Raw genomic sequence first — 13,047 nt, forward strand, 5'->3', positions numbered from 1 at the left:
TTTGTCATTATTAGTTTAAATCAATTATTGCATGAGTAGTTTCCATTTGAGTTTAAATAAGTAAAGTTCCAATCTTTTTATGATGTCTAGTTTTAATTCATATGGAAATGATAGTTTGATGAATCAAGGCTAAACCTCCATTAGAGGGGTTTGATGAAACCTTGATGAAAACTTGATTGTGTAGTGTACAATCGTTGTAAAGGTCTATTCCACTCTAGAAGGTCGTTGATTAGCCATGAGAATGGGTGGACTTCCTCACATGCCAGTTATGAATTGGTAGAGATGTCATGTATAATTAGGGATTAGAACGACCAATTCTTACCGTAAGAACGTAAGAATTAGATAACAACAATCTATGCTAGTTCTTAAGTTGGATTCAATTCCCCCCTAATTCTTATTCTAGATTCAAACTTTAGTATTACGTAGCATTTCGTAGTTGAATCATTATAATCCCAGTATCTTGTTAGTATAAATTGCATCGTAGTATAATTCGTAAAACTCTCATTGACTTTGGTAGGATTGATAGTCGTAGGAAACTTGAATGCTAAAGAACTAGGAGTGGAACGAATCTTCTATTCCAACTCTACTTCAATAGTATCGAGAGTAGAAATCTTTGATAAGAACTGTGTTACGATAAAGTTTTAGTTTTACTTCCGTTTGATATTCATTATTTATTCGGAGTAGAATTATATTCAAATTTTATCAGGTTATCAGTTTTGGAGTAAATTTCAAAGCAAAACCCTTGGCTGGTGGTGGAGGAGCAAACCCTGGTTTTGGGGGAAAGCCAGGTGGTGGAAATGCTTCTAGTTCCTCTTCACATAGACCAAAATAATCATCCAACTCTAAAAAGCACAAGTTGTTGTAGTGCCTACAGACCTTGAGACTCAAGTTGCCATCGTTCTCCATCATCTCCAAGAACAACCTCCTATCTTTCTTATCTTTTAGCAAATACTTGATTTGCTCAAAAGATTGATCAATTTGTTTGCTATCTAACTGAAGTCTGCATAATAACCTTGCATTCGCCATTATTGGAGTTGTTTGTTTTCTTTGCATTTTGTCTAAGTTTTTTTGTCAGTACTATTTTTTGGTTTGAGACGAGACAGTAAGATATGAGAGGCAGTACTGGATGAGAGATTTGATTGGTGATGTGAGGTGTGCTTGGGGGAGTGGCTCTGCTTTTATAGAAAACAAATTAACAATGTTTTGATGATTCTCAAGGCATTGACTAGCCAGCCTAGTAAACACACAATATCAGTCTGATTCCATTCCATAAATGCAATTTACAAATTTCAAAAGGCACTAGAAAAGGCAAGATACGCCATTAACAGAAGTTATCACTACACCATTTGGGTGATTTTGTAACATTTGGGATTTTTTATTTGTAACACATATTGATCCGTTAGGTAATTTGTCACACTTTTTATCCGTTAGCAATGTTTCTAACCGTTAGTAAGTATCTATCCAAATACTTGAATTATTTTGTAACATTTATTGAATATTTAGTAACGCTTATTAATGTGTGACAAAGTTAAAAATCAAAATATAAATCAGACTAAAAAACGAAACATATGCCCTCAAAAAGAAAAATAGAAACGAGTTGTTGCGCTGCCGCTGCTGCTAGGGTTTTGATTTTGGTTAGTCGTCCTCTCTCCCTCCTTTTGTTCTTTCTCTTCTCGTGTGTTACAAGTTTACTACTGGAGATTGTGAGATTTGATTGAATTAGGTTTGAATGCTGATAGAATATTGTCTATTCAAATCTAGATCGATGGAAATCGCAAAGCTTTGAATAGATCAATAAGATTTTCGATTCTCAAAAGAGTTCAATTTGCTCAAGGTAACAACTTTATATACCGATTTATTGAAATTGGGTTTTTAGCTTATGGGGTTGGTTACACTTCGAATTATCAGATCAAAGAAGTATCTTTTATGGTTATTAGTTGTTTGATTTGAAAACAAATTTAGATCTCTTCAAATACTAATTGAAAATTCTATGATATATTTCTTTTATGATATATTTCTCGTTTCTTATTCTCGTTCTCTTGGAGGAAACCATTAGATCTCTTCTGCTAGCATTTGTAATAAAGATTTTCTATTTATAAAGTATACTTGTTATTGGTGAGTATAACTTATTTGAGTTGGTACATTTAGATCTGATTTAGATCCGTTTTCATGAATCTGGTCAAAAAGCTACTATTTGGATCCGATTTATTTAAAAGAGATATTTGGATATGGCTTATTGAAATCTTATTATTGAGTTATTTGGTTAAGAAAAGATACTGATTATTCTTGGGCTTTATTTGATGAACCAGTACAATGGCATCACATATTGGATACCCTCGTATGGGGCCAAAGAGAGAGCTCAAGTTTGCTTTGGAATCATTCTGGGATGGAAAGAGCAGTGCCGAGGATTTACAGAAGGTTTCTGCTGATCTTCGATCGTCCATCTGGAAACAGATGTCCAGTGCCGGGATCAAGTATATCCCCAGCAATACGTTCTCATACTATGACCAAGTACTTGACACGACAGCATTGCTCGGAGCTGTTCCTTCCAGGTACAATTGGACTGGTGGTGAGATTGGCTTTGACACTTACTTCTCCATGGCTAGAGGAAATGCCTCTGTACCTGCTATGGAAATGACCAAGTGGTTTGACACCAACAAGTAAGTGCCGATTCTTTTCACTATTTCATTACTTTCATTTCTGAATGTTATTTGACATGCTTTGTTATTGGTGCAGCCATTTCATCGTTCCCGAGTTGGGACCTGACACCACGTTCACTTATGCTTCTCACAAGGCAGTAACTGAGTACAAGGAGGCCAAGGCGGTATGTTCATTGGGGCTTTTCTACAGTTTGTCTTAACTTGCTTTTACTGTTTCCATTTGTCTTTTTCGTTGTATTATTGTATGAGTTGATGAGCTAGTACTTTAAATGTTGCTATTACAGATAAAGAATATTTGATTTAGCTTGGGAGATAATAAGTTACGATTGATCAATCATATGCCTTTGGGAGGTAAAACTGTTCAATTCAATCAAAATTTAGATTTATAAATTTTATTTGTTACACTTAAAAACAACAATGAACGATCTTATTTATTAAGAGGCAAACTATCAAGACTCTATCCTATGAAAACTGAGGCGGGCCTGCATGGTTAGTGACTTAGTGCTATACTAGTAGTAACTAGTAAGCCCCGGTTAGGTTGGGCCATTTTATATCCCGCTTCGAACGTTATTTTTTCCAGTTTTCAAACCATGTCTCAACTAGTAGAAATTCTCTCCGACGAAGAAGACCAATAATGAACTTTCCCATTTTCTCTTCCTACTTCTACAATCACAAAGAGAAGAAAATTAGACTCGTCATCATCATCATTTAATAATAATAATAATATCGTAATTCTTGATGATGACGATCCTACCCCTATTAAAAAACCTACATTTGTTCTTGACACACCACTCTCTTCAATTGCCCAATGTACTTCCAAATTCTCTCACGCTTCTGACAAACAACTTAAAAGGGCTTATGGTAATAATTTCTTATTTTGGTTTCTTCAATTTTACTTTTAACTAGATAGTGTATCTCGAGTATTGGTTGACTAGGGTTTTTTTTTTTTTACCCTAATAGTGTGAAGATAAGGGTTTTGATTAAATGTTAGGTGTATCCTTGCTATGAATTTTGATTGATTTTATATATTGTATACAGTAGACGCCTATGATTCCAGCTTTGTGGTTCTCAATGATGACCCAATGCCTAAAAAGGCCAGTCCAACATCCTCCACTCCTTTTGTTCTTGACACCCCAATGTCTTCTTTGCCTTTTAAATCCAAGGTTTCCCGAGTGTCTGACTACAACATTGGATCTTTACCTACTTTTGATTTCAACCAAGAGAAAACTGCGGCAGGTAATTTCTTGTTTAGTTGTTTCATTCACTTGAATTTATGTGAAAAATTCTAGTACATGTTGGATTACCATCAACATGGTGTGTGTTGTATGGGAACTTTCGTAGTTGATGTTATTTATAAATGTCAATATCTCTCTCTTATCATGTATAGTGAAATATAGAGGATGCACAAAATGGTACTCATTATATTTAGCATGATGCCCTGTTTCTTGTGTGATCATATTACGAAAAGAATAAGGTTGTCTTCATGATAGATAGAATGAATATATTGTCGATTTGCTGTAGGGGTTTGAAATATGTAGTTCAGTGGGTCCTGCTCCTACATTAGAAGCCATGAAGTTTCAGGATTTAAATGTTGTTGTACGATTTCTTCCATCATAGCATAGACTGCTTCTCTGCTCTGCTGATCTATATATACGATTACACATAAACAGACATGACAAGTAACACCATGAGTTTAGTTGTCACTGATATTATATTTGTCTTCCTCTTTTTTGACAGGGGTCAGTGGTCAGTGGTTTGATTTGTTTGGAGTCTGACAACGAGTACGAAGATGGTGGCCAGAGGAAATTTTCAAAGGAGACTGAAAACATTTCTTCTGATTTTGGTATGTTACCCTAGAGATAAACTTTTGTTAGTCTTTTTTGGTACCTGGTAAGATCTTTGAAAAATAATATTGGCGTTCAGTTATTTCTGCATGTGCTGAAAACACAAAATTGTATTACAGTCCTGTGATCATATATGCCCATGGGTGTAACTGGATTGTATTTTCATGGTCTTAACTGAAGCTATCTATCAATGTTTTTCAGGGTTTGGCTCGTTATCACCAGGTTTTGGAGATGATGCTGTGCTCAGTGAACGCTTCAGTGAAAATGAAATAAGTGAGGTATCTGATTGTGGTTGTGGGAACAATGTATTTTTTCTTATATTTCAACGTAAAATATGGGCATTAACAATGCATATTATATGCTGTGTTTGATAGGTCGTAAATAATTTTCAATTAAATGGTTTCCATTGTGGTTTGTTTTCATTGAAAAACATTTTAATGAAAATTGCTCTCACTGTTTGGGTGGTTGCAAGAAAACATGAAGATTGTTTTCCATGTGTTTGGTTGGATGAAAATTAACACAATGTATGGGGTGAAAACCAACCACACCTCAAAAGTTAGTGCAAATAGTTTTGTCACTATGGGATGAAACTAGGAAAGTAGTTTTCCACGTTTTTAGACGTTTTTTTAGAAAACGGTGTCCACCAAACAACTGTGTTATAAAGTTTCATTTACCACGCCCAATCAAACACTCCTTGTAAAGGTTTTCATTGTTTTTATTTTCTCCAACACTATTTTTCATGTATCAAATGGAGCCTAGGATTATGACATTTTTCCGTCTTTTAATAACACTGTGAACTGGCATATGCTATTTCTTATGATATAATACTGGGAATAGTATTTTATAGCTTGACCGATTAATATAGGTTGTTAGCTACAGTGGTTTAGATTTTGGCAGGCCCAATAGTTCGAGCTGTTTACTTGAGTCTTTTTTGCAACCTTGTCGTCTATGTTTGTCGAACTTGGTTTTGTTTGTTTGAGGTCAAGACAAACAATGTGCAAAACCATTGGCTATTGAAGCAGATTTCACAGTTTTAAGTTGTCATTTAATTAATTTATCACATTAAATAACAAATTTCAGTCTAAGTTTTGTCGTTTTAATAATGTGTGTTTTGTTATATTTAATTCAGTAATATATTCGATATGAAACAACAATAACTTTGGAAAAGTAAAAGGTTTTGTTTTTCAATTTTTTGTTGATAAAAGTGAATTTCTATTAAAACATGAAACTACAAAGCATCCACAGCAAAGGGGTCTATTTGTTTTTCGTATTGGTAGACTGATCCATGATATTAGTCACTACTCTAGTACTTGTATTTGATTAAATAGTTTTGTATAGGTATACACTATCCGCACAACTGATACATGTATTGACTCTGGTATACATATACATGTAAAGATGTCAATGATTTTATGATTTTGTGCACAGGTATATGGCAATAATGAAGAAGAAAATGTTCCAACAGAGCAAGTGGGTAATGCTATGAAGCAGGCACATAATAAACTTGTTGAGGCTGATGAAGGAAAAAATATCCGGAATGAAGGAAAAAATATCTGGGAGGATGAAGCAATGGCCAAAAAGACAAAAAGAAAAGAAGAAAAAATTCGCTTAGCTGAAGAAAAAAAAATTAAAGAGGGAGGTAAGCTTTTCTAAGCGTATTTCTGTATTATGGATTTTTTAATTGTAAGGTACAATGTTTCCCTGAAGAGTTCATTATACAGCAAGAGAAGTAGCAAAAGGAAGCTCTGAAAGCTAAAGCAGCAGAGGCAAGGAAATTGCAGAAAGAACAACAAAAGTCAGAAAAAGGGAAGTTTGCTTTGAAATCCATAGTAGCTGAAATTGATACTAAAGTTGTTGAACTTGGGTCTATTGGAGGTATGTCACATTGCTCTTGGCCTGTTACTTGTTTCCATAATTTTTTAGCTATCCCTCCTATCCATGTGGTGAGCAACTACTTCATATTGTCACTATAGGACATCTCCTTACTAGGTTTGCTGACAAAGGTGTCAGTTATCGGATAACATCAAATCCGATTGAGAGATCAATAGTGTGGACACTTTTTGTTCCAGATGAAGTCTCATATACTTTGAAGAGTTGATTATATTTTTTTATTCTTTTTTTTTTTTAAAATCGGTAAAATGAAGTTTTATAAAACAGATTCTAAAGTGCCAAACAGGGTGAATACTGAATAGGCATCTGCATGGAGAGTAAGAAATCACAACTAAGTTTGCATTAGACTATGAGTTAATCACAAAATTGTTTGACCGTGATGTGTACTACTATATGAAAAATATGTATTGTGCTGCATTGTTGTTTTCTTTGTGTTGCTCTCTGTGCTGTTTCTCTTTTTATTACTACATAAAAATTGAAAAACTTGCTGAAAGTATCCTGGGCAATAGTTTATAAGAATGAAAGTTCTTGGTGTGGAATGTAGCCTTCCATGTCTTCGCAAGTTCTAAGGGGCCTACCACTAGTATAAGTTTTTGGGTGGCTTAGAGTTGGTTATTGTGTGCATTCTTTTTCACACACGTAATTTTTCTTCGTTTCGTATGATTTGACGCTGATTGTTTACCACTAATTAAAAGTTTTTCAGAGGTAAAACCTAAAGTTAAATAACCTTAGTTTCCGTGTAAACGTTTTTTAGGATTTTCGATACTTACAACCCAGTAGCAACTTTCACAGACATTGACTTTAAAGAAATTAATATTGTCTATTTATTGCAGTTATCTTCCAAGCAAATGGAAATTGCGTATGTGTTGCTTGTATATGAAGCAGATGAATTTTGTAATCTTGTCATCAATGAATCTCTGATGCGCCATGTTTCTGGAGTTCAAAGTCGCTATTCATCTTACACTGTTTGCTACCTCACAAATAAGTTAATGTCTTATATTAATAAGAGGTAAGTAATTTTTGTGCAAATCCGTTTTCGAATTATTTAGAACTTCATGTTATATATATAACTTTGTGTTATATACTTTTATATAACTTCATGTTGTTTCATGTGCTTTATTATTCGAATTTACCCAAATCTAAGTATTTTATAAATTTATGTTTTCCTACTGTCAAATATGTTATGTCTACTCCTTTTTCTCCCTCTATGATTTAATCACTGGTTTGGATAGAACTTTGTAGCCAGAATAGCTAGATAGTTAGTGGGCATTTGGCTCTTAAGGTCTTTAAACTTGTGTGTGGAAGTTGTCAACAAGTTTGGTGTTACCCTTCACATATATCCTATAATTTCCTAGTGAAGATGATCAGGAGCGATGGAGAATAAGAAATCGAATTAAGGTCTTTAAACTTGTGTTTGGAAGTTGTCAACAAATTTGGGTGTTACCCTTCACATATCCTATAATTTCCTAGTGAAGATGATCAGGAGTGATGGAGAATAAGAAATTGAATTTGCCAATTGTATCCATGCTCATATTAGAAGAAAAAAAATCCATTTACTTGATGAATACTTAACTACTTTCCATGTGATACTGTGGTACAAAACTGAAAATTGTTGTAGACAACTTAAAATTGATGTAGATTTCTTTTCGGTGGTAAGTTAATTGTTCCATTGTGTATCAATTTGTAATTATTGATTGGTGAGATTGAATGTCACAGTGATGCTGCAAAAGAAGGGATACATGGCTGCCTTTTTCTTTTTTTTTGGTCCCCCCACTAAAGGTGATACTTAGCTAAAGAAGTGAGGTGTTCAGATCAGATAGAACTGTTTCTGCATCCACATATTGGATCTTTGGAAATCATTGGAGCACCTGTTTTAGAATGCTAATGCTGTTTTAGAACTGTTTTAGAATCAGGCTTTTTTCTCTGCTAATGCTGCTGCTGCTGCTCAAGCTTCTAGGAAATCCTCCCCAAGGGATAACATCGAGGTTGTGCTGAAAGCTGTAAGTGTTCAAGGATTATTCTATTTTGCTTGTATCATCATTGTACGGAAAATAAACCTGGTATTTACCCTGTTATTGTTTTCGTGTTTGTGCAGGCTGCTGCTGCTGCTTTGAAGGGTTCTGACCATCGTAGGGCTACACATATGAGTGGGAGGTTGGATGCTCAGCAGAAGAAGTTAAACCTTCCCATCCTTCCAACAACCACTATTGGGTTTTTCCCTCAGACCGCAGATCTTAGAAGAGTACGTCGTGAATATACAATGCCAAGAAGTGTGTGTGGAACAACATTTTTGTAAGAATTGTTTATTGATTTGTTGTGACAAACTTAAATTTATGGTTTGACCATCTCTACTTTTTTAGGATCTTGGTTGGATGAAAATTGTATGCTGTTTGGTGGAATTTAGTAATTACATTGTTAGCGTCACTGTTGGTTCACTTTGAAGAGATTGTTCTTGTTGAATTGTAGTTCTCAAATCTGTTTTTAAGTGTAAATATACTAATTGTAGGGCCAGAGAAACCATTTTTTTTTTATACAATGAAAATTCGTTAGTAACGGATACAGTTCTTTTAGTAATAGATTTTTTTTATACAATGAAAATTTGTTAGTAACGGATACAAAACCGTTAGTAATAAAAAATCAAAGTGACGCTTATATCCGTTACTAACAGATGCTAAACAAATTTGATAACCGTTACTAATAAATTCTAACGGTTAGGTATCCGTTACTGAAATTAATTTTAGTGACATTTTATAACCGTTAGTAAATTTTGTAACGGATAATAAGTGTTACAGATATCCGTTACTAATATTAGTCACGCTTTTGTGTCAACACAAGATAACCGTTACTAATATTTTTTGTAACGGATGCATATCCGTTACAAATAGACTGTTATGGTGTAGTGTATAATCCATTATAGCAATTTGTTTCCAAAATAACCAAAATAACCAAAAAGCAAACATACTAACTTACAAAAGTATATTACAGCAATTTGTTACAAGATCACTGTTCCAAAAGTAATACAGATAATTCCAAATTGTGGCCATGGATCAGCTACCCTGACCACCTTGAACCATGGTCTAGGTTGTATAAGCTTGAGAGAAGGCTTCTCCACTGGCTTCACAGGTGGCTTCTAACAGTTGCTTGTGCCTTGGAAGTGCCTTGTGCCTTCACAACTTATGTAGCAGCATGTAGCACACTTGCAATATTCTTTTTCCCTCTCCTTGCTTTCTGATCAAGTCACCCATAGTATGTCTGTGCTCTGGTGCTTTGAAAAAGGTAGGTCCACTGCTTTTGCTCTTCCTTGGGTGTTCATGTCTTGGTGGTGCCACTCTTACTGGTGAATTGCTTGGTGGTTCTGCTATGGGCTCATTTGGAGTATCATTTACAGTATCATTTGTAGGATTATCACTTCCACTTCTTAATGCCTTGTATTTTGCCTTTCTAATACCACTCTTAGTCTTCCTAATAATTTTTCTAGCAAAGTTTACAACAAAACAAAACAAAATCCAATTTAAAACAAGTAAAAGCACATGCAATCAAGTAACTAGCTAGTACAATGAAAACTTACTTTGCCATGTCCATGACAGTGGACTCTCCTGTGATAGTTCTAGACCTTGTCCAAGGTTTAGGTTTCAATCTTGGTGCTGCTTTTGGCTGACTGCTTCCATTGCTTGTCATTTATGATGCAGTAAGACCCTTACATGACCTTGCATTATGCCCTTCTCCTTTACATTTGTTGCAAGTCATTTTCCTCTTTTTTTGCACATGCCCATTTTCATTTTCATCCTCAGCTCTCATTCTCTCCTTTCTAGGCCTTCCAATACCCCTCACCAAAGAAGGTGGTTTCACATGTTTGATTGGATCCTAACAAAATAGAACACTTTACACATTTGTTTGAAGAACATAAATTTGTTTGAAGAACATTAAACAAGGCAAATATATAAATACTTACAGGTTTAGGCCAATTTTTCACATCTTTCATGGGTATGACATTACTTGTGTAAGCTAGCTTGTACTCTGACACCCAAAAGTAAGAGTTGCAGTACTCAACCCACTCAACTCTCTTTGGTAAGAGCACTCTCACAGCATGAACACACACAATCCCAGTCATCTGCCATACCCTATGATATATGCTTGTTTACTACTACTTAGAGGTTTGAACTCTCTAAATTGATGCAAAAGCACTCAAGGTTCCTTACTCACGATCTTCGTTTCGTAGAGTTGGAATAAGGATTCGAACTAACCTAAAGTTTAGAACAACTACAAATTGGATGTTACAATAAAGGGAACTAAGGAGTAAGGTTATAATATTAATGCTAGGTTTTCCTTCCTACACAAACATTAAGAAAGACATTAAAGTTTGAAAACATGCACTTAATACCAAAATAGAGATTTGAAAGAAAAGGTGGAGAGTTAATCCTCCTCATGTGAAACTATCATTAGTTGTTGATTTGAAAAAGGTTATTTGATCCTTCCTAGACTCATAGAAAAGCCCCTAATGGAAGAAAAGATTTGATCCCTAGCATGTATGGCTCACTTAAGAGCTCACACATGCTAGCAAGTGGAACTAAGCAATGACTTATCTCTAAGCTCATTGCTTTGATTCCTAACTAGACACTACACCAACTATCATTTTGGGATAGGGTGTCGAGCTAGTTGTTCTTCCTAACAACCTACCAAACCAACAAAAATTGATTTACCCTCACATGAGTTGGATTAACTCCCCAAAAGGGAAGTTAGCTCATGATCGTTGGGACAAGGATTTATAAACTAAAAACAAAAGAGATAGAGAAGAAAAGAAGAAGATAAACAATCAAACTCACTGATATATTTATTTTCTAGAAGAAAACAAGTGTTTCCTCCATTAAAACTATTACAAGCTTCTTACAAAACTAAAAACTAACTTTGATTTTTTTTTTTCACTAAGGAACTAAAATAATGCCATGTGAGGAAAATAAGTCAAAGGGAGTAAATGGAGTGTCCCCACCCTTGTCTAATTTCTTCTCCATTTGAGAGAAATCTCATTTCCTCCCCGTGAATCATCAAACCACATTAATTCATTTTTATCCACCACATTAAAACAAAGTGACACCTTGCCTTTTTTTCACTATTAACACCTAATCTAATTTATTACATGCAAGGTGTCAACTTTGCACCAATAATTTGTTATTTTTGTCTTGACATGCTCCATGATTGATGACTTATCCAATCATGTAGTGGATGTATGCGATCGATGCGGTCAAGATTATTTTGGGCAGTTTTACAACTTCCCGCCTATGCGTATAGTTCATCATGCGATTTATGCGAGCAGCACTCTCTTGTCACATTCGAGTCTGGTTCGAGAGGTAGGAGCTTTGGAAGTTTGATGCTTTTGTGCGGTTGGGAGAATTCATATATCGCCGTTCCTCGTGCTTTATTGCGGGTTTAACCAATATTTCCATTTTCTTGCAAATACACGCAAAAGTATGAAAACATATTTATTTCATGATTATTAAACACATAATTAACCAAATTTATATGTCTCAATGTAATACACTTTTGGGTGCTTATCACACTACCCCCAAACAGCACTTTGCTTGTCCTCAAGCAAAGAAGAGACATTAAAATATATAAGTGGCCAGGAATGTGTAGTCCTAAACTAATTCTCATTTCGCAGAGTGCGGTTGCATTGACCATGTGCAACAAGGCCTTAAACCACTAGGAATTCCCTAGTGGACGAGTTATAGCCTCGTGAGAGTTTTCAGAAAAGATACTCACAAACTTCATTTATACTCAACGATCAAAATGTGAAACTTCGTTTCCTAAATTAATCTCGGATATCCATACATCTCCTTAGCAGGGGAGCGAGGATTGATTTCTTTGAAACTCAAGTTAATATGTATTCAATAATTAAAACATCTACATATGATTATTCATGCGAGTGAACTTTTCATTGAAATATACTAGCAAAAGGTTTTGTTAACTCCGGTTAATGCGGTGGGCACCGCGTTTCCTCACATCTGAATGCCGGTCGAGGAGGAGCCAATGTCGATCAATCACATCTACTACTTATTATCACACCACCCTACTCCTAATTGAGCTAAAGGTCTTTATTAGGTATTGTGGGGCTTAGGTGGATAGTGTACAAGAAAATGGAAATGGATAATCAAAATCTGAGTATGAGAGAATAGGGACTTCATATATTTACACTAGAGAAATCCTTGTTTTCTTTCCTTCTTCTAACCGAAGCTTTATAACCTTGTTCTTAAGCCTCTAATGGATTTATTATTATATCTTTTTTTTTTTTTTAGATGGCTTAAAAACATGATTCTATTTTTCTTTCTGAAGCAAGTAACTGACTTTTATTTGGGACAAGTCTTTCTCTTTATTCTTTCCACATTTCATCCTATTTCTCATACTTCATCACTTAGGTAGGTTCTTTTATTTGGTTTAATAAATGGGTAAAGAATTTTTAGTGAAAGTGAAAGGTTTGATGAAGCGGTTCGATGGAGTGACTAGCGGTAAAATTTGTAGCAGTAAGAATTTTTAGCTATGTCAATCAAAGAAAGCCTAAATTTCCTAGGGTTGAATTGGTGATCAAGTAAGTAGGCGTGATTTCTCTGTCGGAAAAATTACTCCTCCTGTGTCATCACACACAAATCACTCATGTCAAG

At 34.9% G+C, this 13,047-nt stretch overlaps 2 protein-coding genes across 10 annotated transcripts; one reads left to right on the forward strand and one right to left on the reverse strand.

The window, feature by feature from the left end:
- The first annotated feature begins 1,335 nt into the window (after positions 1-1,335).
- Positions 1,336-8,854, forward strand: LOC147481777 (uncharacterized). 9 transcript variants are annotated; one of them, XM_086580768.1, is made up of 14 exons: positions 1,532-1,634; positions 1,762-1,834; positions 2,310-2,660; positions 2,737-2,824; positions 2,945-3,011; positions 3,699-3,896; positions 4,405-4,503; positions 4,706-4,782; positions 5,933-6,143; positions 6,226-6,379; positions 7,228-7,403; positions 8,111-8,173; positions 8,302-8,394; positions 8,490-8,854. In XM_086580768.1, exons 5-10 carry the CDS (start codon positions 2,999-3,001, stop codon positions 6,258-6,260), a joined length of 633 nt encoding a protein of 210 aa, XP_086436894.1. In that variant the 5' UTR covers positions 1,532-1,634; positions 1,762-1,834; positions 2,310-2,660; positions 2,737-2,824; positions 2,945-2,998; the 3' UTR covers positions 6,261-6,379; positions 7,228-7,403; positions 8,111-8,173; positions 8,302-8,394; positions 8,490-8,854. The 9 variants fall into 9 exon arrangements, with proteins under 9 accessions (XP_086436897.1, XP_086436894.1, XP_086436895.1 ...); XM_086580769.1 differs by having other exon boundaries at positions 8,302-8,391; XM_086580766.1 differs by having other exon boundaries at positions 7,228-8,394; positions 8,490-8,664; positions 8,755-8,854.
- A 1,218-nt stretch (positions 8,855-10,072) lies between these two features.
- LOC147481778 (uncharacterized) lies at positions 10,073-10,505 on the reverse strand. Its single transcript, XM_086579045.1, has 2 exons — positions 10,347-10,505; positions 10,073-10,258 (listed from the first exon to the last, which is right to left on the reverse strand). Exons 1-2 carry the CDS (start codon positions 10,503-10,505, stop codon positions 10,073-10,075), a joined length of 345 nt encoding a protein of 114 aa, XP_086435171.1.
- Between the last annotated feature and the right edge of the window lie 2,542 nt (positions 10,506-13,047).

Source organism: Coptis chinensis, chromosome 8, assembly GCF_015680905.1.
Source record: "Coptis chinensis isolate HL-2020 chromosome 8, ASM1568090v1, whole genome shotgun sequence".
Taxonomy (NCBI): Eukaryota; Viridiplantae; Streptophyta; class Magnoliopsida; order Ranunculales; family Ranunculaceae; genus Coptis; species Coptis chinensis.

What these genes read in the sequence shown, in the direction of transcription:
- LOC147481777 (XM_086580763.1), top strand. An exon ending in AAACATTTCTTCTGATTTTG is followed by an intron (nt 4,504 to 4,705) that starts GTATGTTACCCT and finishes AATGTTTTTCAG; the next exon opens with GGTTTGGCTCGTTATCACCA. An exon ending in AAAAAAAATTAAAGAGGGAG is followed by an intron (nt 6,144 to 6,225) that starts GTAAGCTTTTCT and finishes TTCATTATACAG; the next exon opens with CAAGAGAAGTAGCAAAAGGA.
- LOC147481778 (XM_086579045.1), bottom strand. Translation starts at nt 10,505, where the DNA reads ATGACTGGGATTGTGTGTGTTCATGCTGTGAGAGTGCTCTTACCAAAG. An exon ending in TGAAAAATTGGCCTAAACCT is followed by an intron (nt 10,259 to 10,346) that starts GTAAGTATTTAT and finishes CTATTTTGTTAG; the next exon opens with GATCCAATCAAACATGTGAA.